Genomic DNA, 27,403 nt, shown 5'->3' with positions numbered 1-27,403 from the left:
AGGTACCCAGGAGAGGGGCATGTGAGCTGGGATTTGAACTGGAAACAGGAGTCTACCAGCCAGACTCCAGGGTCGGGGTGCAGGGATGGCGCGAGCAGATGTGTGACATGTGAGTAGTAGCATGGTCTTTGGGGTGAATCTATAGATAGTCAGGGATTACCAGCGTGTACTGTGAACGAGAAGTGATGGCAGGAAATTAAAGGTGTAGGGATCAAATCAGGAAAACTTCGTATGTCACATGATAATATTTGAACATTATCCCATGGGCAGTGAGGAGCTGATGAATTTCTTAAGTAGGGAGAGACTCTTTTCAGCTTTCTGTTTTATAAAAGGTCAACTTTTTCTTAGTGTGTGGGATATACTGGAGAGGGCAGAATGTAGATGCGAGGGGGTGGGTCAAGTTCAATGGGGACATGAGATGAAACTCAGGCTGTGGTATGGTGAGAGGAGGAAGCTGGTAGGAGAAACATTTAGGAAGTTGTTTGGAAGGTAACATGTTGAGTGGAAAGGTAGCCGACTCACAGGTTTTTAGCTTGATCCATTGGTTTATGATGCCATCAACCAACACAGGTAATATCAATAAAGAGATACCTGTCACTTTAATTTCCTGTTTCAGATAATATGCACAACTTCTTTGAAGTTCATCATCTTGAAACAGTGAGTACACTTTCACATTCACCACCAGGTTCAGCTTCTATAGGGCATAAATCCTCAGGGATTTGCTTATTGTCAGAATTGACCCTGAAAATTCTTTAGAAAACATTTGGGTTAAAGACCAATATACTGTTTGCCAAAAAATCCAGATTAAACATGAGAAGTATGTTGAACTCAATGAGATGTGCAAACTAAGAGAGAGGCATGAAGGAAGAAGCAACAGTGAGTGGGTGGGGGTGAGAGGCACCAGCTCATCTCTCCTATTTCTCAGTTCCAGGTCTTTGGGCATATGATTATTAGGCTCCTGGACTAAATGAAAGGCTTCCCTATCACCCTCCACCCCATTTTTATTGTTGAAATCATGTACATTCATTGCACGTATGAGCGCTGCATGTCCCCTTTTCATACAGTGAGCAAGACACACAGTGTGTGACTTGTCCAAAGATAGAACAGTTAGCTGACAGATCTAGAACTTAATATATCCCAAGTCTCAGATTCCAATTAAGTAGACTCAGCCTTCAAGTTTCCAGTTTTTATTTTAGAATAAGTACTCCTAATGATAGAAAATTGGAATAAATGTTTTACCAAAAAGATATAGGAAATTACATATACTTTTCCTTATAATTTGATTCTACTCAGTGAATGTGATATATAGAAAAAATGTTCATTGAGGGACATACATTTAGTTGAGTTTAGGTTAGTCACCATCCAGTGAAAATAAATCAGTGGCTGGTTATTATAAGCTGAATAGCATGGCTTGGTTGTACTGTATATTGGTGAGTTAAGGAGTTTATCAGCTGTCCCAGATAATGATTTTTTGCTAATAATCAAGAGATTGATTGTGTAAATCATACTAAGCTGGCAGGAATGCTACTAGGCATAAAATGAAATTTTCTTTCTTTTTTAAAAAATGTTCTGGGTATCTCTGACCAACAACCAGGATTGTTTTCTTCCTAGGGTGTTTCTTCTTGTTGAGTAGTTCCACTTAGAGAAAAATTACAGAACAGGAGTTTCTTAGTTTGAAATTAGAGCATGGAAGACTTTGATCAAGCAGTGCTATTCTGTTGTCCTTATTCACCTGAGAGATATTTATGACTAAAAAGGAGTTATTTAGAGCAGTGATCTCCAAAGGCTTTCTCCACACCCTTTGAGGAATATAATACAATCCATTGATGTATGGAAAAAAATATTTGAACACCAATTCATATTTATTTTCTAGTTCATACTTTAAAAGTTCAGTTATATGTGTGTCTCTAATAATTTGCATATGTAGAGTACTAAATTTTATAATTTATAAATAAGTAAACATTGAAGTTTTTTTTTGCCTTTTAAGAACCTGATAAGAAACCATCTTAAAAATGTTGAAACTACTGATCTAGAGCTCTTTTCTAAAATAGGCCAATTAGATTATTCTGGGAACTTTTTTAAAACCACAGATTCCTGGAGATGCTCCCAAAAGATTCCAGTTAAATGGGTCGGTCTAGAACAGTAATTATCAAACATTAGTATGCATCAGAATCACCTGGAGGTCTGGCTTGTTATAACACAGATTGCTGAATCTCACCCCAGAATTTCTGATTCGGTAAATCAGGGTTGGGGCCTTATAATTTACATTGCTAACAAGTTCCCAGGTGATGCTGCTCATTAAGGGACCCACTTTGAGAACCACTGCTCCAGTGTGGGACTCAGAATACAGGCCATTCTGGGATCAGGTGATAAAATACTGACTGACCTAGATTTGATCATCTTCTCCCTAGACAGTTATGCACATAGTTTGTCAATTTGTTTTCCCTTTTTACTCCTGTTGTTATGATAGAGGCAACAACTGTTTTCATACTGTAGTTTTTAATATTGGTGCGATGGATGAGAGCGCCAGTGTTATATTCAGATAGATTTGAATCTATAGGGAATACACATGAGTGGTTTAATTAAATCCTATGAGGTACTAATTTGTATATTGAAAACTGAGACAGTTAGGGTCCTAATGATTTGACTGTATCTGTACAGTGTTTGGGAATAGAAATAACATTATTTGCCACTTAAAAAAGAAACAGATTTTAAGTCAGTAAGAAAAATATATGGTTGTTGCAATCGAACCTTTTTTAAAATTAGGCATCAATAGATTGATATAAAATGAAGTATCCAGTAAATGTAATAAACCACAGAAACTTTAAGAACAAGACAGCTCATTTCCTTTGAATTATAAAAAATATATCCATTGGCAAATAGCACTTTTATAATAGTGTGTAACATTAGCCATTTAAATGCCTGTGCAATGTGTAAAAACTGCTCGCTAGATTAAATTATGTAGAAGAACATTTCTATAATGCTTAGTGTCTGATTCACTAACCATCACTGGGGCACTGAAAGTTTGAGAGGCATTATATACTTTCATTGTTTGGCAGGCAATTAAATGCAGATGTCACTGGGATTGATTTACAAGAAAAAAAGCTGTGGCTCCCTATGTTGGTTTAGGGTTTTTTTTTTTTTTTTCATTTTAAAACGATTATGTATGTTATAGTTCACCTTCTCTTTTTACTTTGAAATGTATAGTTTATAGGCTTTTATCTCACTGTCTTAAACTCGAAATAAATAGAACCACCTGCAATTACATGTATTTTAGGAAAGCAGAACACATAACATCAGTCTTTTGGGGGAGAACTTTAGCTCTAGTTTTTGATTTGCCTTCCCTGTAGAGAGACCCATTTAATACTTCATACATTTGATAAAGGCTGCTTTAAATGTGGTCATTCTGTATTTAGAACAAATGAGAACAATTCCAGAAATCTCCTCAAGGAGTATTACAATCATTTTTAGAAAATAACTTTTAATGGACTGTAATTATAAGAAAAACTATTGCTAGAGACTACAAGTCAATTTTACCTGTTAAAGGCAGAAAAACTCAAAATGAAGTTTATGAAATTAGCATTTGATTGTCCTCCACTGGTTTCTTATAAACTGCACTTTTAGGAAGAGCTTATTTGCAATGCAATTCATGTAGCAATCAGAATATAAACAGTATATGGTGTTGCTTGCTTACTTTATCAAGTTGGGTTAAGGGTGATAGTATGTAGACTGGAAAGAGTATAAACTTTGGACTCAGACTTTGGTTGAAATGCTAGCCCTACGTTGAATTTTGTGAGACTTTGGATGAGGTTTTTGACCTCTCCACACAGCCATTTGTGAAAATAGGGATCAATCAAGGTCCAATCAGGAAACAGAAACTACAAAGTAATTTGAACAGGGAGTGTTTATTATACGGAATAATTAACTATAACACTGGATTGGAATACAGACAGTTGGCTAGTATTAAGTAAAGAGACCTCTAAAGAATAAAGGAATAGCAGAATTGAGGAACAGCCACTGCTCCAGGGCAGAAATAGAGCTCCAAGGAGATCCTTCTAGAGCTAAGATCCAGGGCTTGACTATGGCTCAGTGGATGGCACAGAAGTCTCTATGGGGCCACGCTGATACAACTTGGAAGACATATGTCCTCTAGGGTGGCAGGGAAAGCTGTTCCTTGGAAGTGTCCCTTTGGAAACACTGCTACAAAACCACCATGGGGCTGCTGGGGCAAGCTGCTCCCTGCTGGTCACTGTTGGCCACCATGCACCGGAGGAGCTGGGCACTTGGGAGACCCCTGCCTTGTGCTGGAGAAGCTTCATATGCTGAGGAGCCTTCAAGGGAGGCCTGCAAGCCCACCCCTCTCTCCTGCAGTGCCTCTCTAGATCCCTCTATAGTCAAAGCTTAACATCGTGTCAACTGGGACATGAAACTTAGAGGGCCTGGATATACTTTTGCAAAGCAAACAATGACGTGAATTTAGAGCTGAGAGGTAATACATTGATAACTGGTACAAAGGACTCTGATGCTTACATTTAGGATTTTTAAGATTGAATAATACATGTAAACATTTGCATGGTTTTTGTTATGTAACATGTTCTTCGAATCATGCATATTGCGAGAATAGTCTTGTACTGGTTGTGAGGAGTAAGTGAAAAAAATAACTAAATATTGCCTGAAGCAGAATCTGGCAGCACATGGCAGATGTTCACAAAAATGGTAGTTGTTAATACCAGAGAATTTTGTACATCACAGATTGTACTCTGACTGCCTTAGTAGTGGTGATTAATAACTTCGAGCTAAATGAACAGTCCCAGGTAATGATTCTCACCTCCAAATCTTAAAGACAAAAGGTAATACCCTTTGAAGGATCATGAAGTCAGTTTAGTGGATCTATATTTGCCTTTTACAAAATGGAACAGAACAGAAATGAAAAATGTCACTGTATGCCAGTAGAGATAAATTTGGTTCGTTAAATGTACATATACAAGACCATGGGTCACAATCAAAAAATTTTAAGTACTGCCCTATCCTTGTGAATTTAATTACTTTTCTCTTCTCTCCAGGCCTGGAGCTTTGGTAGGATATAGAGGTCATGTGAAAGATCTTATAAGGTTTCCTTTGGGGAAAAAGTGGACTATCCTCTCCTTTATAGCTTCTGTGTTAATGATGTCATACATTTAGGTCTCTTGAATAATTTTCTGCTACTCTAAAGCAAGAAGAAAGATAAATTCCCTCCAATGTGCAAATAAATTAAGAATGACCTTTATAGACAGCTAGCCTTGCTATCTAATTATGGCCAGGAAAAAAAAAAAAAAGGGAGTTCAACTTTTCTAAATGAAAGCCATAATTGGTGGAGACTTCATTAACATTTAACTGGCTTATAGTTTTCACTGTGATAAAAAAAATGAATATGTTCATTGACTTACATTTGTAGCAATTCATCTTGGAATATACCAGGACAGGGCTGGGTATTTTGTGGGGCTATATTGAGATTGTTTTTATTGTTTAGGTGGATATTATATTTAAAAAAAAATTTCCAGGAAAATATATTGCAGTCAAATTCTGCATAAAATTTTGGGAAATTCATTACTCATTTTTTTAAATAGAATTTATTAGAGTTTACCATGTGCTAGCTCTAGGGAATACCAAGATGACTAAGATAGAGTTATAATCAAAATTACTTTCGAGCAGATTTCCCATCTTGCCTATAGGCTTTTTAGACACCTGTTCTTTTGAAACACTTCAGTTTTTGTGAAAAAATATCAGGCCTAATACCATTTCATCTGATTTCTAAAGAATGTGGCTTCATGCTTCAGTAATAACACAGACTAGTTACAGTTTTTAGTTGGGGAGTAAATACACAAACTCATGGCAGCCCACTAAGACTTCATTGAGAGAAACAATATGCATAAAGGCCATTTAAAGGTATTTTAGTTTTAATACTAGAATGCACTAAGTTTCCACAAAATCAAGTTTATTGAATCGAAGTTTGATGATATGCTGTCATAACATGTTACTAAATAGACCCTAAAACCCAATGCTCTGTTCTGGTGGATGCTCCTGAGAGCTTTGCTCATCAACTCATGTTGATTGCTTCTTACCAGGGCCCTGGGAAGATAATTCTCTCTGGATTTAGGATTAGGAGTAGTTGTGTCCCTTTTGGGTTTTCATTTTAGGAGACACTATCATGATGTTAATGTGGACTCTCAACACAGGATGCCTGGGTTCAAATCTCTGCTTTACTCCCTTCCTGCTTTGAGAACTTTGTAAGCTGTATAACCTTCTGTGCCTCAGCTTCTGTATCTGTGAAATGAAGATCACAGTATCTATCTTATAGGGTTGGCATGGGGATTAACAAGTCTTCAGTAAATGTTAACCCCTATTCATGTTTTAGTATTCATGTTATTATCTCAGATACTGAGAGTTATATAATTAATTATATTTTCCTCTTTGCATTGACTACCCCAAAGCTCAAAGTGAAATTTGTGGCTAACTTCTAGTAAATGTAGTAAATGAATTGTGACTTCTTTTATTACTTGGTAGTAATGGTAGAGTCCTTGCCATATTACTGGTGTAATTTTATTTTTTTTCTGTGCTCTGCTTTCTTTGATATTCAACTTTTAATTTTCTTTGATTTTGTTAATTTAATTTTCATGTGACTTGCACAATCATGGAACAGGCCAAGAAATTATCTTTCTTTTAAAGACATAACTGCTGTCAGTTACTTGAACATTTGACAACCTTTGACACTTCCTTTTGCATAATAATTCATTCTTCATTCAGCACATGTAGTATTGTTTGTTGTCTTCACATTTGCTAAGGAAAAGCCTTTTCTTCTCAAAGTATGATGTAAGCATGTGGGCACGTACACATGTATGAGTTATGTGTGTTTGTGTGTGTGAGTGTGTGTGTGCGTGTGTGTGTGTGCGTGTGTGTGTGTGTGTATGAGAGAGAGAGAGAGAGAGAGAGAGAGAGAGAATATAAATGACCCAGATCACAGCCCCACTCATTTTGCATTACCTTTCCTCCATCTTATATTTGACTTTTGGTTTAGTCTTGAATCCCCTCCACGAGAAAGAAATAATTTACTTTGATTTGATGGAAGACTAGAATCCAGGCATGAGCTGTTGGGCATTGGTCCAAGTAAGACAGTTCTGGAGAAACCTTGGCAAGTCTGTTGCTGACCACATTCCTGTACATGATGGCAAAGTGTCTGTATTATTCTGAAAATTAAGGAGACTTTTCTTTTGGAAATGCTTATTCATTTCACTAAGTTTCGGGGGACTTTGCTTCCTTATTATATTCTTTGCTGGCCCAAAAACATTTACAAAAGCGTAGGTAACACTGTTCTTTGCTCCCGCATGTTCCGTAGAGGGGCCCACAGGAAGTGTGCCTGCAGGATTGCTTATAACTTTTCACCTTCTTATGAATTACACTTTGAAATATCCAATTATGTATTCCAACTATTTGCAGTAAAATGAACTCATGAGAGTAATTGTTATATGAGGCATATATGGTAAGGAGGATTTAAGAACCAAAAATAACTGACACTGGTTGAACATGCCTGACTCTTATATGAACTTTACATTTGCTGTGAAACTATATCATTAGAAATATCACGTGGGGTATGTGTGATCTCTGTTTTATAGGTGGAGAAACCAAGGTTCAGAGAGCCAGGTGATCTATCTACAATCATAAAGCTAGCAGTGGGAGAATGGGGGTGTGCCACACGTTTGATCCTGGAACCGGTTCGCTTTCAACACTATGCAAAGCTTCCTTAAAACCAAAAGTTTAATTTGTTCACTCTCAAATTGTTTATTTCAATTCTGATGTTGTTTACCTTAACCTCATCTCATTTTAGCTCAGTAAATCAGCTTTGCTGTTTTTAGGGTCTCTCACCTGTTGAATGAATGCCAGTAGATCTGAAAATTGGTGTGCAGGGTGATATATCTTATGGCAATAAGAAATCCATACTCTTTCCCATTTTCCAGTGGTTTGATAATCATACATGGGTCCAGAAAGAAGCATATCACATGTTTTATGTTTCCTTTCAAGTGATAAAAACAGCTTTATGTAAAGGGAAGATTATATCCTTGTACCGGCATTGTGTTAGTCTTTGGGGTTTGCTGTCAGTTCTGCGTTCTCTTGCCTTTATATTTGGTTATATCTTGAGTTCCAACAGTTGTTTCATAAACCAGATCTGTAACCAGCCTTGAGCTGTTTTGTGGATGCCTATAGCTATTCCTCACTGTTTAAGACTGCACTGCAGGACTTTCATCAAAGTACTATCTATGCTTCCATTGGGGGGTCCCTTCTCTGTCAAAATTCATGGTAATTTTTTTTTTTCTTTTTGAACATTATTAGTGCTACCTGCTGTTTGGACTTATGGCTACAGTACTGAAGCTGTTTTCTATATCAAATTTAGAATTTGCAACCAAGGGAAAATATTTCTCGTAAATGTTTGCATAGTCTTCTAACATTTCCTACCCCAAATTGGAAAGTTGTTAGTATTATGTGCTTTAAACAAATCCACTTTGTTTCTTTGAACTTGTTAAAGCTGAGTAAGAGAGAAATATAAATTACCACTTGTTGTCAAGGTGAAATATGTAGTTAATGTATTTTTGTAATGTGTTTCTGTTCCCTGTGGAATGTTTAATTGACCAGTTCTGCTAAAAGTGTTACAGAAGACAGTGTCCAGGGCCACTAATTTCACTGTCACGCCTGGAGCTAACAACTAGACAAAGCCAGAAAGCTGGAAGAGATCTTTAAAGAGGGTCTGAGGTCCCTTGACTCTGCCCTGTTTAACATTTTTGTCTGTGACTTGGAGGCGGGTATTGAGCGCGTGCTTATCAAATTAGCAGATAACTCAAGTTTAGGTAGGATGACAAATACCCGCATGACAATATCAGGAGTCTAAAAGCTCTCAACAGGCTGGAGTGATGAACTGAGAACAGGGAGACACGGTTTAGTTAGGATGAATGTACATACTGTGTTTGCATTACATACTCTTATTACAAGAGAGAAGAAATAGCTCAATGGCAGTGGTATGAATTTCACACTTGTGTGGCATTTCAGGTGCACAGAAGCTCACAATGAACTCACACTCTGCTCAGACTGAAAGAGCACAAGGTCAGAGGAAGTAGCCAGTTTAATTCTGTCTGGCTCCAGTACTGGGAATCCTTCATTTGGAAAAGTGCTGATAAACCTGAAAGTGTTCAGAGAGCACCTGCCAAGATGGTGAAAATCTGTAAACCTTCTAGTAGGAGGAACTGGGGGGAGCTGAGCATGTTTTGCCTGGAGAAGTGATGACTTAGAACATGACGACTCTTTTCAAATAATCAGCTTTCCTGTGTAAAAGCTGAGATTTTTCACTATTTCTTCACAGTGTAGAGCTAAGATAAATGAATAGGCATTTCAAGAAGCAGATTTTGTGCCTTTATAATTGGGAAATTATCTACATGGTAGAGATGCTTTTTTAAAATTCTGAGTACTTCCCCCATTCAAAAGTTGTCTATCAGTCTAGGTTGTAGAATTGACATAAGCATTTGGATGTAAATTGGACTAGGTGACCTCTAACATCTGTTTTATCTCCGAGTTTGTACAATTACTATTTTACTTAACTTCTTGCTGCCAGGACATACACTGCAGACATAGTTTAATAATGTCCTTATTTTTGTGGTTTTTTGACCAGAAGCCTTAATTCCAATAATTGACAAGTAATTAATATTTTTAATTACTTTAATTAATAGCATTATATAATGGATAGTAGGATTTTTGTAATAATATGATCAATTTAATCACTCTTGAAGGGAGTGGGGTGGAGGTAGATGGGGGAAAATTTAAATCATTTCTTCAATTAAAAACAAATTTAAATAATAATCACTCTTGAAATGTGAAAGATTAGAGAAAATATTTGATACTGTAATAATTCAGAGTAATAGGAGGCATTTAAGAGGATATGGTATGGGACTCAGAATCATCAGTGTGCCCCAAATGCTGAAATGCCTGAATTGCTTTGTATAGACTGTATTTTCTTTCATTCTTTGTTTCTTTATTTAAGTACCTGCTAGTACCAAAATTAAGCAGATGCATATCACACTCAGTTTTAAACTTATTCTTGCCTTTTAAAATTGTGGACAATAAGCAAACATAATCTCTTAATTTTGAGATCTCAAATCTCCAAAATATGAAAATAAAACTAATTTCTATGTTATATTTAGAATAATCCCTAGAAAAATATTTTGTAAACTATGTCCTACTGCATTTGTCCCCTACCATTATGTCAGTACTGTGGTGAAAGCATTTCTCTTTTAATTTTTTGGACAAAGTGTAATGGCTTTTCTATTGAAAATAAGTTAAAAACTGGTTGATTCTATTAAAGTTGTGAACACAATATCAATTATTGCAAATTCCTATGAATCTAGAAAATATGGATTATAAATTTGCTTAAGTCTAACTTTCAATTGGATTTTGCAAACATTGGTCCTTTTGAGGAAACAGTATAATTTAGCAGTGCTGGCAAGGCATGGTTAATATTCAACTAGTGCTTAGCAAGGGTATAATAAGGTCAGTTCCTCTTCACAAAGGTCAAATCAAATTTAGTTAGCATCCAGTAGGTTTACAGTTACTCGTAATCCCTGTAGTTTACTCCAGAGCTCTGGTGCCATTTACATTATTTTTCATTCTGTTACATTTTAGGGGGTTGCCTCTTCGATGAGCCATATAGCACATGTGGATATAGTCAAGCTGATGACGATGACTTCAATTGGGAGCAGGTGAACACCTTGACCAAACCAACTTCTGATCCATGGATGCCGTCAGGTTTGCATTTAGTTTTAAGTTTTCTTTTTAAAATCAGAGGTTCACAAGAGTCTTAATCACAGTAAACATCCACTAGGTATTGGTTGAATGAGTGAGGGTGTTGGTGTTTCTGGAAGTCAAAGGAAGATTAACTAGTGAGGATGCTGCACTTAAGAAGACTGGATGCCCAGAGCTTACCTTTGTATCTCTCCTTTAAAGCCTAAAGTTTATGTCCTTTTTCTTTGGATACACCTCAGTTAGATTAATGGGCATTTCCCAGTTGAACCTTTTCCAAGCAGCAGATATTGGAAATAGATTAATGTCTCTTCTGGCAAATGTATCTACTAACTGGAACTCTAGCTGGGGAATCCAAATATTAAAGTCTTGATCACAAATTGGAGACCTTGGGAGGTAACTTAAACTTTGTCAGCCTCAGGGGCTCACCTGCCACCAGGGAGATCTGGGAGCATGCCAGTGATCTTGAAAGCATTCTGAAGATACATGGTAATGCACACATGTGGATATTTTTTTCTATGGCAGAAGTGCTTAGTAGATTTTCTGATGAGTGAAAGTCATTTGTTCCACTGAACACCAGCAAGAATTATACTTCTTATTCAGAAGGAAGAGTGGGAAGATGATGACTAATGAACTCTAATCATACTGGAGCTTTATCATTGTAATGGATACCTTTTCAGGCTGTGATGTTAGACATGCTTTAAATTTTTAGATTTGCAGATTTATTTTATAAAAGGGATGACGAGTGTGCTTCATTCAGGATTCAAACTGTAAAACATGTTATTCTGATTTGGATTTCAGGTAAAACACATATTTTTGTACTTCTTAACGATTATAAAGTTCTTCGTTAATGTACCTAACTGTGGCAATAATTACATTTACTGAGTAATCTTGTAAAGGTAGCTGTAAGCATGAAGTAGAGTTTAACGTAATTCTTAACTAAGCTTTAACAGTTATGATGCCTACCACGTTCTTGCCCTTTCTTCCCACATTTAGCTCTTTATAACTTCAAAGAAAGGAATATTGAGCTCCTTAGCACTATGGCTTTACAAGACTTCAAAATTTTTCTAGTTCTTGATTATTTACCCATAGCTGACAGTCTTTTTTTTCTGTCTCTCCTTTTTTCTTGTATATGCATGTGCTTTTGAATGTGACTTGTGTTTGAACAAGTAGTACTTCAGTTGTTTTTTTCAAAATTCCAGTTCCTGCTTTCATTCTTGTCTGTGATGGGGAAAGCGGAAGAGGACGGCAGAGCAGTGCTCTCCATGCAGAGCTGTCTTTTTCCAAACAGACTTTTTATCCTGAAGGTCTTTTGGTCATCCGTACCTGCTCTTTCTTGAGGATCCAGCTGTGTCTAGAGAAGCTGGGGATGGATGAGGTTATGGTAGTGAGGAAGTCGCTCAGATTTAATCCTGGTAGATTTCTCCATAAGAGTTCATTCAGGCTTTCTCTATTATCTTTTGATGAACAATTTATAATTTTTCACATTAGGCATTTGATTTTGTTATTGTAGTCCTTTAGATTACAACATGACTTGGAAAAACTGACTTTTACAAAGGAGCCCAATATTGCAATATATTCAGCCTCCACTGGTTCTGTTTTTGTCATAAAATAACCCACTTCCCTTTATAAAAGAGAGGGAGAAATCGGATATTGTGACCATCTTGTCCTTTTCTTCTTTCTGACGTCCCTTAATACCATCTCAGACCAAGTGGTCCAAGTTTTAAATATAGAAAGAATGGGATCCTAGCAGAAGTCGTTCTAAAAATGGTATTAAGGATCACAGACCAATTATTTTCCGGAACAATCAGTTGAGTAATTGAAGGACCAAAGGGGCAACAACTTTACAAATATCTGCCTTTGAAGGCTCTTCTGCCTTTGGAACAATGGAGCAAGGACATTTAAATGTTCTGTATGAATTTACTCTCATTCTGTTGACTAATAGTGATGAGTATTAGGCCTTTGTAGCTTAATATCTCTGAGTGTTACATCTCCTAACACTTCTGTCAATTCCATATAATTTCTGATAGTTACAAAAGGTGTCCCCTCAACCCCTATTCCCCAAAAAGGTGCAAAGTCATTGCTGGGACCTGCAGGCTTTTTGAATGTCAGCAAGTAAGGGAGATGGGGAAAGATTAGCAATGCAATTTCTCTACCTCTCTTTGCCTATGGATATTGTCCAGATAAAACAAATTTTAATCAAAATGTGATAATTATTTCATTGATAATTTTTCCATCTGATTATTATTATTATTATTATTATTTGCCTTAATATAGAACTGCAAATACTGGCAATTTTTTTTTCCTACGATGTATTAAACAATCTTTAGTCGTGAAAAAAAATTTTTGAGGCCTAGTGTGGACTAATCATGGTGCTAATTACTGTGGTAGATGAAGGATTATAAGAAACGATTCTCTCTAGGAAATTATCTATATAAAAAAAGAAATTTACAAAAATATAATTAGTAAACAATCTAATATGTTATAAAGAATATGGACTTGTATGCAGTTGATCTATCCACCTATAGTGAGAAATTAAATTCTCAGTGAAATTTCATTGTTAGAAGAAAATACATCTTATAAACCTGCATATGGTATCCTAAGGTTTGGATTTTAAAACCGAGTTTGCAATATGTATATATAGCCTTGAGTTTTAAATACTATTTAATTACAAAGGCTTTCTCCTCCTCCTCCTCCTCCTTTTCCATTAATATGTATAACACAATTTATTTCTTTCAAAACCAAATTCCAAAGCTGGCCCTCTTACACTAAAACAGAAACTAGTTGTATGAATTTCTCATGGTAAATAGATGGCAAAATCAGATACAACTATACCTCTTGACAATTAAATTTTTAAACCTTTACGTGAAATATTATTGAATTTGTTCTTACACATGTATTTGTATTTGTTCTCGTATGTGTAGGCTGGTTCTATGATGCTTTAGACCAAGGGTTGGCAAGCTATGTCCTACAGGCCAAATCTAGCCTGCTGCCAGGGTTTTATGGCTTGCAAGCTAAGAATGGATTTTATATTCTCAAATGGTTGAAAAAAATCAAAATAATAATAATAATCATATTTTGTGACACATGAAATTCAAATTTCAGTGTCCATAAACAAAGTTTTATTGGCACACAGCCATGCCCATTCGTTAAATGTTGTCTGTGTCTGGTTTCAAGCTACCACAGCAGAGCAGTGTAGTTGCAACAGATGCCACAGTGTCCGCAAAGTCTGGATATTTACTGTCTGGCTCTGTACAGAAAATTTTGCTGACCCGTCTTAAATCATTTTGGCACCAGCATATATTTGTGGCTTTGGACTCTTGGTTTATATTGTTATTGTTTTCTGTATTCATATTATAATTATTAACATATAAACATTATTCCACATTTTTCTCCTCTTTCAGAGTGTATGTTTTCCAAACTTGGAGCTATTAAAATCAGTATTAAACAAAAAAAAAACATAATTAGGATTTTCTCTATATTTTCCATTAATTTGCTATCTATAAAAAACTTTGTGGTTTTCTTTATTGTTTAGCAAAACCAAATTCTTGTGGACTATTGTGATTCCAATGAGCATATAATTCATTGAGATGAATTTAAAAATTATGATGAGAGTAAAATTTTTACTTTACTTTTAAAATTTACTGTAATTAAAATTTTACTTTTTCCGTCTTTTTTTGAAATTGATGTTCCAGTATGTAGGATTTGTTTCTCTGTATCTTCACATGTGAGGTAATTTTTAGCCACATTTAAAAAATTGAAATACAGTCTGGAGCTTGATAACTACTCTGAGGCTGTGACACTGACTTTGGAAATACAAATTTAGGGCAAATAAATACCAAGCCATTTACATTTTTGTATTTGAAGCCAACATTTATGTTATAGTAGATTCTATTTTTGCAGCTAGCTCTGAACCATACAGTTTTCCTGATGGTGGAACTATGCCACACATAGTTTCTCTTTTGTTGCTAAGTGCATGGTTCATTTCATATCAATTAATCTTTGTTAACAATGGAGAACTTTATTAACTTTATCATAAAGATTACTACTTTGTGCACAAAAACCCTGGATTAAGTAACCAAATAATAACTTGGTACATTTTGTTAGCACTGTTGCATATTATCACTTTATATACTGAAGCACGTGTATAATTATCAGAGTAGATTAAGAAGTATTGATTAAGAAGTATTTTATAGAATAAAAGTACCTACATAGTTTGACAATGGTTGATGTTTTAGTGTTTTATTAAGATATAATGTATACCTAGTGTTCCAGTTCTATAAAATGGATAATTAACAAGTTCCATACCTTATGTTTAAGAAATGTATTTAAAAAATAAAATAAGTCCATTCATAATATAAAAAATGTAAAGGTAGCTTATAACTATAGCCATTTGATACTCATAAAATTAACATTTATTTCTATCCCACATGGCCCCTGAAGATATCATACATACCTCTAAAAATGATGTAATTCAGTCAATTTGGGTCCCAGTGCTGGGAAAATGAAACTTTTTCCCAAAAGCTTAATGCTTTTCTAGGTAGTTTAGTATGTGTCTAGGGAAAGCCCATGTAGCCTTCCAAATCTTAGTTTTACATATTGCAAATTGAGAATGATGTTTCTGATCTTCAGGGAGATGGTATGACTAAGGATCGGATCATGTATCTGGGTGCCCATATAAAAGGCAGAGAGATGGGAGTGCCAGAATGGAGGAGCAATACCGGCTCTTAGTGCGATGACCCAGGAAATAGAAAAAATGACTGTATTAGCATAGAGTCAATTTCACATTTGGGAAGATGCTGGATTGGCAGACAAAGGAACTGAAGTTTTCTCTTTGGGTGCATTGGGTGCATTCACCAGGCTTGTTTTCTTCGTGCTAGGGAAGACTTCCCCTACTTATTTATACTTCAGGGCTTTTATAGGCCTTAGTGAGTGATGAAGAAAAGAAAAAAAAAAAAAAAGACTTGAAAAGATATCTTTCCTTCTTAAATTTCAGTGTGTCATGTGTAATATTTTGGCACAGAATATTGAGACAGTTGTCTAATTATTCATTCTTTGAATCTGTCAACATTCAAAAAATATTTATTAAACACCTGCTATGTGCTAGGCACTGTTAGAGATGCTTGAGATTCATCACCGAGTGAACCAAATAGGATCCTCTCCCTGGTGGCTGTGTATTCTCAATCTGGTAAGATTATTCTTGGATTGCCAAAAAAAGTATATCCTATAAGGCCATGTTTTACATCACTTATGAATGACTTTCTAGAAGTAAATAATTCAAAAGTAATACAAAATTCAGTTTTTCAGACTCAGTACACTATGGCATCAAATTTAGCTTCTTGTATGTTTTGCCTTTTTAAAAACAGAAGAGCAAAAGACTAACTTGCAGGCAAGTGGTGGCAGTGTAGTACCTTTTGATCATTATTCTCTGTAAAACAAAATAATCTTGTACACATAAATAACTCTTAGCAGTTGATAAAATTTTCTTCTTTGCTGTGTATCATTTGATCCTCATGCCAAACTTGGGAGATTAGATGGTGTAACCTCTGTTTTATTCCTTTAGGAGGAGTTAAACTTGTGCCAAGCTTATCGGTGAGAGAAACAGCCCCCATGTTGCTCTTTGAGAGCTGGGGAGTGATCTTCTCACATGAGCAGATTATCTAGTGAAGGGCTCAGCCTTTATCCCAGGTGGCAACTATTTTGATCTTCTCGAAATGAACGTGAAGGCTAGCCACTGTGGGGACTGCTGCCCCTTCCTGGGTCAGTTGCTGGCTCTGTCACGTCTTCGCTGTTGACCTTGGGGAAGTTCTTAAGCTCTCAGTTCCCCAGGCTCCTCATCTATAAACTATTAGCTAGTAGTATATTTTTGTGGTGTGACAGAACTGCAGTAGTAGAGTCTGTCCTCCTACCAGTTCTATCCTGTGGAGGAGGCAGGCAGTCATCTAATAAGCAGAGAGATGCATACTGTAGTGGTGGGCTGAGCTAAGGGCTATGATGAAAACCTAAATCAAGATAAGAGCTTAGCAAATGATGGGAGTGGTGGACAGTAACAACCTCTCTGAGCAGAGATAGAAATTCAAAAAGGGACGAATTGGCTATGGAGATGGAGTTATCAGGCTGGAGGAAAGGGCAGGTGCAAAGACTCAGGTGGGGTGAGTGCTGTTGGAGGGTAGGGGTGGTCAGTCTACCCTGAAAACCATGGAAAGGTGTTTAGAACCTGCCTCATAGTGCTATTGACTGGGTAAAACAAAATAATCCACTTTAGAAACCTAGTCTCATATCTGGCCTAGTACAGTGTTCAGGAAATGTCCTCTTATCATTATTGTTAAGTGTATTATTATTTTTCAGAGCAATTTTGTATGAATTCATCTCTTAGTTTAATCTGGACTCCCTGTGAGGTGGGCAGTTCACGCCAAGTTCTTATTTTCTCTTCTAAATGATACCAAATAAAAAATAGAAGATATAGGTCTTCATATTATATTTGAAAAGATTAAAAAAAGCAAGCTGAAAGGAAGTCCATTAATATACTAACAATATTTTTGTAAGGATGGTAGGATTTGGGGTAATCGCCTTATTTCCATTTTATATATTCCCTTTATGATCAAGTATAATTTTATAATAGAAAGAAACATTTAAAAATTTTTTTTGGGGGGGTCATTAAATTTAATTTTATTTTAGTTGATTCTGAATATTTCCAGTCACTGAAAGTTAGAAAATGAAAAAAGTTTTGTTGTTCTCAAGTATCTCATTCAAGTGTCCCAGGGTGAGGTATTGCCTGACATCCGGATATAAGATAGTCATTGATCATCATTCTCCTTCCCTACATCTTACTCAAATCACCTTAGTGAGGCTTAGACTGTTCCCAGTTAGCTTTTAAACAGTGACTAATGAGACAGTGAATAAAATTAGACTGGAATTGTATTCTGTCAACAGTTTCTAAGTTATAAAATTTAGAAAAATAACTATAGGTGATAAAAAACAAAACCACATCAGATCAAGGGAGTTCTTAGTTAAACAGCACAGGGCTCCAGGTACCCTTACTTTAACATGGGTGTAAACAATGTGCTCCACTCACAGGTAAAAACATAACATAAAATTTACCATCTTAACCATTTTTAAGTGTATAGTTCAGTGGCATTCAGTACATTTACATTGTTGTGCAGCATCTGTCTCCAGAACATTTTTGTATTCCCAAACTGAAACTCTGCACCCATTAAACACTAACTACCCATTCTCTATTCTTCCCAGCTTCTGGAAACCACCATTCTACTTTCTGTCACTGAATCTGACTACTCTAAATACCTCATATAAGTGAAATCATACATACAGTATTTATTCTTTTGTACCTGGCTTATTTCACTTGACAATGTTTTCAATGATTCACTTTTTACATGCAAAAGACTTTCAAGATCAGGGTAGCCATTTTTTTTTTTTTAAAGCATCTTGATTTTTAGTAGTTAAGTGTTTTGGGGGACCAGGCATGTTACGTATGACGACTTATTTCAATAGTTTATATTCAGTGTTCGACAAATATTTTTCTTTAAATTTTTTTCTGAATTCCTGCGTTAGCTGATTAGAAACTGTTACAAAAAAGAACAGTGGCTAGCTATTTTTAAATATTTGCTTAAAAAGTATACAAATGAGCCTGTATGTATAAATATGTGCTTTTAAAATAGGTTTATTTCTTGCTTAATTTCCTGTAAAATTGTACAAGATGACATCATAATCATTATGTGAAGACAACTTGTGGAATAAACAGGCAGACCAATTATGACAGATATTGTAAATCTCTCAGAATCTGAGTCAAGGAGGGAATGAGAGGTGCAAGAGGTGAGGTCCATGTCAATGGGATGATAAGGTGGTTATTATAGCCAGCCAGAGAAATTCTCACCAAAGAGTTGGTCATCTTTCATCAATTGTGTGTTCTGTGTGTTGTCCCCCAGTGCAAGGCACTCTCTAGCTGGCCCTGGTCAGGTGTAGAAATGGAGGAACCCATGTTGACAATAAGAAGCAAGAGAAGGGATGACGGATTTTGATGTGAATCTTGGGGACAATCTGTCAGTCTTCTGAGCACAGATTCCTCACTGGACTGCAGAAGGGCAGAGGGGTGGGGATGGACTGTTTGGAAAACATTTCTCTAAAGCTAAGGAAGACTTGCCACTCGGATCTGGGTCTGCTCAGCAACAGCCTCCCTTTACAGAGGAGAGGATCTTTGGATCAAGTGGGTTGTTGATCACTAATGTACCAGCTTGCAAGATTACTGGCATGTTTATGGCAGCATTAAAATTGCCCTTGCACAGATACCCACACGGGGAAGGCCTTGGAAATTCTGTGTGGCCCGAGGGGTCACCCCATTCTCCTGCCTGAGTCAGGCCAAATTATCACAGGCCCAGGCCCTAGGGACTTACTGTGGTCTAAGAAATTGAAGAGCTGAATAAATTTAAATAAGTAACGGTTGAATCTATATTATTCTTTTCACTTTAAGACCAGAAAAAATGTAAGTTCTATGTTAGAGCACCAGCTGTGTGTGAGGTGCTGGAGATCTATGTTTTGGGCACTGATGATGTAGTGGTGAACTGAGAGCCCAGTTTTTCAGGAGACATAGAAATGATACAGCTAGTGGTCTGGTGGGAGCCAGACCGGGACTGATGGGTAAGGACAAGCAGAAGGCTTCTTCTAGGAGGAAGCAGCTTTCGAGAGGGGTCATGAGAGCATGAGGATGAGGCCTGAGCAGGTGGACATGCCAGGTGGAAGAAAGTAGCATCCTGTCCCGAGGCCATGAGAGGAGGGTGGGGGAGTACATACACTCGCAGAGCTGTTTAGGAAGCTGCCGAGAACCAGGGAACTACGAACATGGCAGACTGGGGAAAGGGAAGGTAGAGAGAAGAGCCCTGGGGGAAAGACTCTCAAAGACCACAGGCCTTATGGAGCTGGGGAAGGATGTGAAGCCAGGAAGTAATATGACTGTCGATTTCTGGCAAAGAGAGGAAAAAAGAAATTATTCGACTCTGTATACATAGAGGAAAATGCAAAATTTCTCGTAAGCGGATATCAGGAAAAGTTGTAATAAGGAAATTTGGTTTGTGAAGAAGTACCATAAAGCATATGAATATGTAGGAGAATGCCCTTGTTCTTGCTAAATTCTTGCTAAATTATTTAGGGGTAAGCACACTTGGATGTTTGTCCAGAAAAAAAAAAAATGTGTGTGTGTGTGTGTTGAGAGTGTGTATGTACAAATGTGCTAAAATGTTAATAATTGTTAAGTCTAAGTGAAGTATATATAAGTATTTATTATACCACTTTTTCAGCTTTCCTATAGTTTTAAAACTAAGAAAAATTTGCTATGTTTTTGGGCAAACAAAAGGCACGAGTAAGGTGCACTGAATTAGTGCCATGCCAGTGTGACTGTTATTCACTGATGCCTTTTAGGCAAAATGCTATCCTGTCAAATCACATTGAAAATATTTATATTTAAAAACCTGGGTTGAGTCATGTCTTCCCTTTCTGAACATACTGAGCTGATTTCTTGGTCTTTACTGGAGAAATTTAGTAGAACTGATGGACCAATTTTAGAGTGACTAACTTCAGGGATATAATTTTAGGACTTTCTAAAATAGGACAAATGCTTCATGCTGTGGTCTTATGCCTCAGTGGGTGTATCAAGTACAAAGATCTTTATTCTATTGGTAGATATTTTAGTGGCTAACTAAACTTTGAAAGAAGATGTATAAGGAATTATTAAATTTTATTTTTGGATGCATGCTTGCATTCATTTGTATCCAGTCTGTAATATGGGACTGAATATAGAAAAAGTCATACAGCATTTCTTGGCAAACACCACAAAATGATTGTACAGATCATTATCTTAAGCAACTGGCCTTTTAATTCATAAACTGATATTTTATTCTAGGAGATTGTGATAAATTACATGTTAACATGATATTTAAAAGCTTAAGTGTTCGAAAGGGAAATAAATATGGCTATTTAATTAATTGTTGGCTGGACAATCATAATGCCTTTCTCTGGTGGGTGGACAGCTGATTATGCTACAGTAAGTGTCAGAATAAGACATGTAGGGCAGCATGTGAATATAGTGGTACTCTTAGAAAGGATGTCACTGAAAATTTGTTTTTTTTTTAAATGACCTGTCCTGATTTGTATGCTTTAGGTCATCTAATATCAGGTTGTTTCTTGTTTTTATTTTATTTTTTAAAAAACTTTTTCCTGGTTCTTTCTAGGGAACTTGAAAAATACTTTTTTTTTAAGTATTTATTCTGTTATTCATAGAAAACGTACAAAAGATTGAAATATTTGACATAAGACTTGGATAGTGGGTTTGACCCATCGCTGTTTAAAGCAAATATAAATCAGGAGTTATGAAATGTCTCTTTAGTCATTCTCTCTCATGCTGCTTCTCTTTCCATCTCTGATGACTGTGATACTTGTCCTGTTAAATATACATCTTGTGAAAATCGTGTCACCTCCTCAATTATACTCTATAAACACAACGTGCCTTGGTTCCTCCTGATGGTCCTGACTTACTGTAAGGGTGACAGGCCATAATTTGTGAGCAGGTCAATGACTGAGCTGATGACAAGCAAACTTTCTAACACTACAATCAATGCTTGTTATTTGAAAAACAAAATGATACAGTTTGTATTTTTTAGCAGGTGGGTCATTGGGTAAGCCCACCACTGACATGTGAATTTGTTACTTGAGCTGGATAAAGTCAGTTCCAGACAGGAATGTTAATTTATTTGAATTAATCTGGGTCTTGTTCTTATAAAAAGGTGTTGGACATTTGTTAATGGCACAAATTATAAATAATTGGTTTTATAGTTAAACAAAGGCTTTTAGAAAGCCTGTTTTACACAATAACACTGAAAGTGAAATGGGAATAATAAAGTCAAATAATGTCCTATTATCATGAAAACAGTTTTGATCTTGCGAACAACCCGAAAGAGTCTTGGGGATTTCAGGGGTCCCTGGAAGATACTTTGAGAACCACTAACCTAGACCTCTTAAGTGATATGCCTACCTTGATGATTTAAAATTAAAGGGTCGGAGGAGTTTGGAAGGAAAAGAAAGAAGGAAAAAAGATTTTGGAAATATTGCAAAAAAGATATCTCTGAGTGTTATAATTTACTTTTTCTTTTTAAATAGACAATGTGAATAGTTCATTCCTATTGTCGAAAGCTATTCCTTCTTTATATTAATAAATACCCATTTTAAATGAAATAGAACACATAAATTACATTATATAAAGGCATATATAGTCATTCTGTGAAGGTTGAGTTTATGAAATCTCATGCCCTAGAAATATTTGAAAGTAGGATTAATATTCATATATTTGAAATTGGGTGTAGGCTTTCAGAACAGCAGACAATTGGATAAAATGAATTATCTAAACTTATTCATATATGGGTAAGCCTGTATATATTCATTCAATGGTGCTACTTCTGAGAGTTTTAACTGTGGAATTGTTATATATATATAGATATATATAGTCATGATAAAATAATTTCAGCCCCTTTTATTATGAAGTGTATAGTGACAAAATGATATAAAGATGGCTGAATGTTATTTAGGGAGACTTAGAAATTGTGCTTGATGGAAACTACATTTGAATTGATAACAGATCCCATTGGTGAACTTATCATTCTCACATCTCCCATTAATAGTCTCATTATGTGTGATAACACATTTATTTCCCAAGAAATGAGTTCTTACAGAATTTGCTAGTATGTGAAAGGCATGCTAGGTAAACATCTTCTGAACTTAATGTTAATATAGCCATGGAAAAAAGTTATCAGGGAAATCTGGTGATCTTTATAGATTCATCCAGTTAATACTTAAGCTTGAGAAAGACGACAGAAATGGATGACCTTTCTAGCTCTTTCTAGTGCTAGGACCTTTTCTCCTTTTTCAATAAATACTTATGAAGCACCTGCTGTGGGCAGGCACATTTTTTTACCCTAAGAGATAAAGAATGTCATAGACAACCTAAATACAAGAAAGTGATACAGAAAGACCAAGTATTAAAATAGAATAATGCACTGAAAAGAAGAAAATTAAATTCATAAAATGACAAAAGTTCACTGAAGATTAATTTTATCTACTAATTGCCTACTACTCATTATGGTGGCTTTTGAAGCTGGGAACTCACTTTAGAAAGTCCTCACTATTTGGAGACCCCTACAGACTGAGAACACTTCAACTAGGCTTCCTAAGATTTTATAGATATAATCAGGAGCCAGAAGCAGCCATCTGTCCATTTAATGTAGCAGGCATCCACACCTGCCCTCAAGAGTCTGAAAATACATTTCTCCTTTGGCAGGTAGAATTGTGTGGAGGGAAGGAGTACCTTCGCTGAGAGAATGTCTTTAAAAAATGCTTATATTTGGTTCATACATTTACTCTGACACTGAAAAGAGAAATGGCCTGTAATTTGTTTCATTTCAACTTTTAAAATCACAAAAGTATATAGTTGTGACTAGTATGGCTAGTCACACTTTATTTAAATGAGGTAGTGTTTTCTTTTCTTATCTAATTTATTTTTAATAAGCATTAGGCCAAATTACACTTTCTTCTTTGGGTAATTCCTTGAGTCCCCCAGCAGATGGAGACGTGTAATTCTTTGCTCTTTTACTGAATGGGCAGCTTCTTGCCCCAGGTGACATTGCCTCACTTTTCTAGTTAAGTGGCAAGTTTTGCAAATGAGCTCATGAATATGCCCTCTGCAATTCTCTCCCTCCTCTGCCTTGGCCTGGTTAAAGTTTTTATTTATTCTTGCATTTCATATTGTCTTTATTGTTAGTGACCTTCCCCAGTAAATCAGAGCAATATTTTCTTTAATGACATATCCACTGAAAAGCAAAGAGTAGAGAACTTCCTGAGCTCCAGGGGAGCAGATTTAAATCCATTGCTATCTTTTCACGGGCCACAAGCTGCTAATGTTTTAGTTCGGAGTAAATCCCAGAGGTGAGGTATTTTTCAGCCAGCAGGGTAAACTTTGGTCATATATTTTCTGAGGTAAGCTGTAGGGAATAGGAATAGAGAGAGGGTATCCTCGTTTGCCTCTTTACATGAGCTCTCCCACAAAGAAAGGAATTTTAAAACAGCCTCGGTTTCAAGGAGTCTTCTAATTCAAATTTCTTCTTCTTTCTTTCTTCCTTGGTTTACTTTTACCATTCAGTTCACGTGAGTTAAAAAAGAAATCTCTAAGACTCCACCTTGACAAATTCAGCGAAACTTTAAAAAATATTATTGCCACAAAGCCATTTAGAGCAGTGGTTCCCAACGTTGTAGGTACAAGGGAGTGGTGCTCCTATGAGAATCTAATGCCTGATGATCTAAGGTAGAGGTGATGCTGGGGAGCGGCTGCAAATTCGATGAAGCTTCACTTGCTGGCCTGCTGCTGCTCATCTCCTGCTGTACGGCCCAGATCCTAACAGGCCACAGAAAGGTACCAGATCACAGCCGTGGGGGGGACCTGGGGCATGCCACTTGTATTTCTTGCCCTTCTTGCTATTTCTGCTAATCGATAGGGAAAATTATTGATTTTTAAATTCTTAAGTCCAGTGCTTTCTAAACTGATGAACTTTCCTCTACTACATTAAAAAGAAAGATAACTCCCTTAGGTAATTCATGAGAGTAGGTGTTAACAATTATAAACTGGAAATAAAAACTGGTTAACAAAAGTAAAAACAGAGCACAACTCACCAAACAAACAACAACAACAACAAAAACAAAACAAAAAAAGATTGTGACCGAAAGCATTGTTTTTTAAGGAGCTAGTTTATCATATTTTTGTATAATTAAGCTTTCTCTATAATTTGAAGATGCCATTTACAAATAGGTTGTTTCCATGCTATTACTTAATTATGTTCATGTGAGACATTTTCACTTACTTTGTAAGTCTTTGTAAAAGCAAATAAAATGATTATTCCACAAAAGTCAATTGACTTGTTGAATGAGTTTTGAGAATAGGATACATCCAAATGGATAGGTTCTGTGATCTAGATCTTTGTTTTAAAGAGCTTTCTAAAGAAAATAAATCTCATTATATTTTGTTAAGAATTTATAGAACACAATAAAGTACTAGATACTATAGCAAATAAATCCCAAAATTTCAGTACTTTAGCACTGTAGGAATTTGTTTGTCATTCATATAATAGTCTAGAGTGTTTGGAAGTTTTGAGTTGAGGACCTCCTTCCACACAAACATCCAGGTTGAAAAGGACTCTGCCATCTTTAGCATACATTCTCCAAGGTTGTTCTCATGTGGCTATCTAGACGGCAAAGGAGAAAAAGTCTGGAGGATCATGTGGGAGGTTTGTATGGACCAGATTTGGAAACAGAGAGAACAAAGCCATGTGGTCCCTGCAACCTGCAAGGGCAGCTGGGAAGTTAAGCTGGATGCTCAGGAGGAAGAAAAAAAAGAACATTTAATGAGTCACTTGCAGCCTCTGCCACACTTGTCTTTAGAGGATTTTATTTAAGAAAAGGTCATAGTCCTGGTAAATTATTATAAGAGAAAATTACTTGAAATTGAATATAATGATGGCTTTTTTTTCCCTATAAAGGAGTACCATCTTTAAAGAATTCAGTTAATTGACTAAAATAAGTTTTAAGAGTTAACTTTAACTTTATGGTGTTTTAAGATGAAATCGGTGAAGTATTAATCCATAACAAGTAGATCTTGCACACTGAGAGCCTTTCCTGAGCTTTATGTTATTAAATTATGCCCCAATATTTCTACAAAACAGATAATCTCTTACCTTAACTCTGAGAAGATAATTTCCCAGATATAGCAAAGATATATGAGTATATATTTCTACTTAATTCAGTAAAGTAAATATCATTGAATAAATGTCAGCTTTTCCAGGGAAATCACTGCATATAACCTCTCTGGATAATATATTTATCAAAAAAATCAATATTAAGGGTAAACAGATTTTTAATACATCTGAAGGAGCTTCCTAATAAACCAAATGTCAACCCATAATTTAAGGCTATTGACAACAATAAGTATTCACAGATGACATCATCATAATTTTTGTAGATGATTCTTCATAGTAGTCTGATGTAATATATCAACTTCAGCTTTAACCTTGGGCCCGGCAGAAGTGATTTGTTGTTAAGGTATATAAAGACCAGTCTGGCTTCTCTTTCTATTTGGGAAAACTCCAGAGGGTGCAGAACCCGTGGCACTTCTGTTCTCATCCCTTCTTTTTCTCTGTTCAGTGCTATTTGGTTCTGCTGCTCTCCTTTCTACAACCCCTCTGACAGCATCTGTGCTCAACTTCCTGGAGCCCATGCCTCTTGTTATACAGGCCTATATTTCTCAAACTTTTGGTGCCCACTGGTAATATGACTGACATATGATACATTTATTATTTTTAAATGTCAATTATAAATTTTAAAATAAAATTTGAAAGGTCTTTTTTTTAATTGGCAAAAATAAAAATGGTTTCTCAACCACAAAATATTTTTTAAACTTTATTTCCAAGTTATCTACACAGCTGGCTCCTAGATTTCTCCTAGCAGACTATGCAAGGACCATAGTAAGGAACATCTCACAGATGTTTCAACTTGGAGATAATCATAAATTCCCAAACCAAAATTTGGTTTCATACTTCAGGTTTAGGAAATACTTTTAGGGTATGAATTCTATTTCTGCTCTGTAATATGCCTAATAGGAAGGTAGCTGACAGCATTCTAGTAAAAGATCCCAGACGTTAGCACCTCTTAACTATATGACCTTGTTCAAGTTACTTCACCCTGAGTCTCTGTTTTTTCATCTGTAAAGTGAGGAGAACATGACTTATGTGATGATGATGTTGTAAAAATTAAGTGGGGTAGAATGTATATAGAACTTATGACAATGTCTGAAACAGAGTCCAATTAGTCATTCTCTTCTTTTATGAAGCATACTTTTGGTGTTCTATCTCGAGATCAGAAAGAGTTTTTCATAGATTTTCTCCTAAAAGTTTTACATCTTAATGCGATTGGTGTCTTTAAAAGAAGAGAAAGCGGCACCAGCGATGTGCACACACAGAGGCAAGGCCACGTGAAGACAGGGTGAGAAGAGAGCCATCTGTAAGCCACAGAGAGAGGACTCAAAATAAAGCAGCCCTGCTTGAAGGGACCTTCATCTTAGACTTCAAAACTCAAGCTGTGAGAAAATATATTTCTGTTGTTGAAGCTACCCAGTCTGTGTGTGTGTGTGTGTATGTTTAATGGCAGCTCTAGCAAACTAATATACCATCCTTTCCCCCATTGAATTATCTTGGCACTTATGTGGGTTCATTTTTATCTTTCACTGATAGAGTAACAAGTGGTTCAACATATGAGTATATTGAGTTGGCCACAAGAAGTCATAGACTGTCTTTACTGGCGTTGTCTGTGACTACCAGGACATTTTATTATAACAAGCAATTCTCTTTCTCCATGTAGAGTGTGCTGGAAACTTGGCTAGAATTTGTAATTTCCCCATTCTTACTATTTTATGTGACAGTGAATCAAGATATGGAAGTATATGGTATTGAGTCCACCTGGAGTATCATGTAATGGTGGAGGAGTTATG

The 27,403-nt window shown here is 36.1% G+C and overlaps 1 protein-coding gene across 7 annotated transcripts in view; it reads left to right on the top strand.

The window, feature by feature from the left end:
• Window positions 1–27,403, top strand: part of PTPRM (protein tyrosine phosphatase receptor type M) — a 691,775-nt gene that overhangs the window by 153,774 nt on the left and 510,598 nt on the right. For all 7 annotated transcript variants that reach the window (XM_016120972.2, XM_036229038.1, XM_016120973.2 and 4 more), the window contains exon 2: window positions 10,699–10,821. In XM_016120972.2, coding sequence (XP_015976458.1) covers window positions 10,699–10,821 — 123 coding nt within the window. The remainder of the gene's footprint in view (window positions 1–10,698; window positions 10,822–27,403) is intronic.

The sequence above is a fragment of the Rousettus aegyptiacus genome, unplaced genomic scaffold (assembly GCF_014176215.1).
Source record: "Rousettus aegyptiacus isolate mRouAeg1 unplaced genomic scaffold, mRouAeg1.p scaffold_m13_p_12, whole genome shotgun sequence".
NCBI classification, from domain to species: domain Eukaryota; kingdom Metazoa; phylum Chordata; class Mammalia; order Chiroptera; family Pteropodidae; genus Rousettus; species Rousettus aegyptiacus.
Note: the sequence above shows the minus strand (reverse complement) of the source record. Positions and strands in the feature narration are given on the sequence as shown.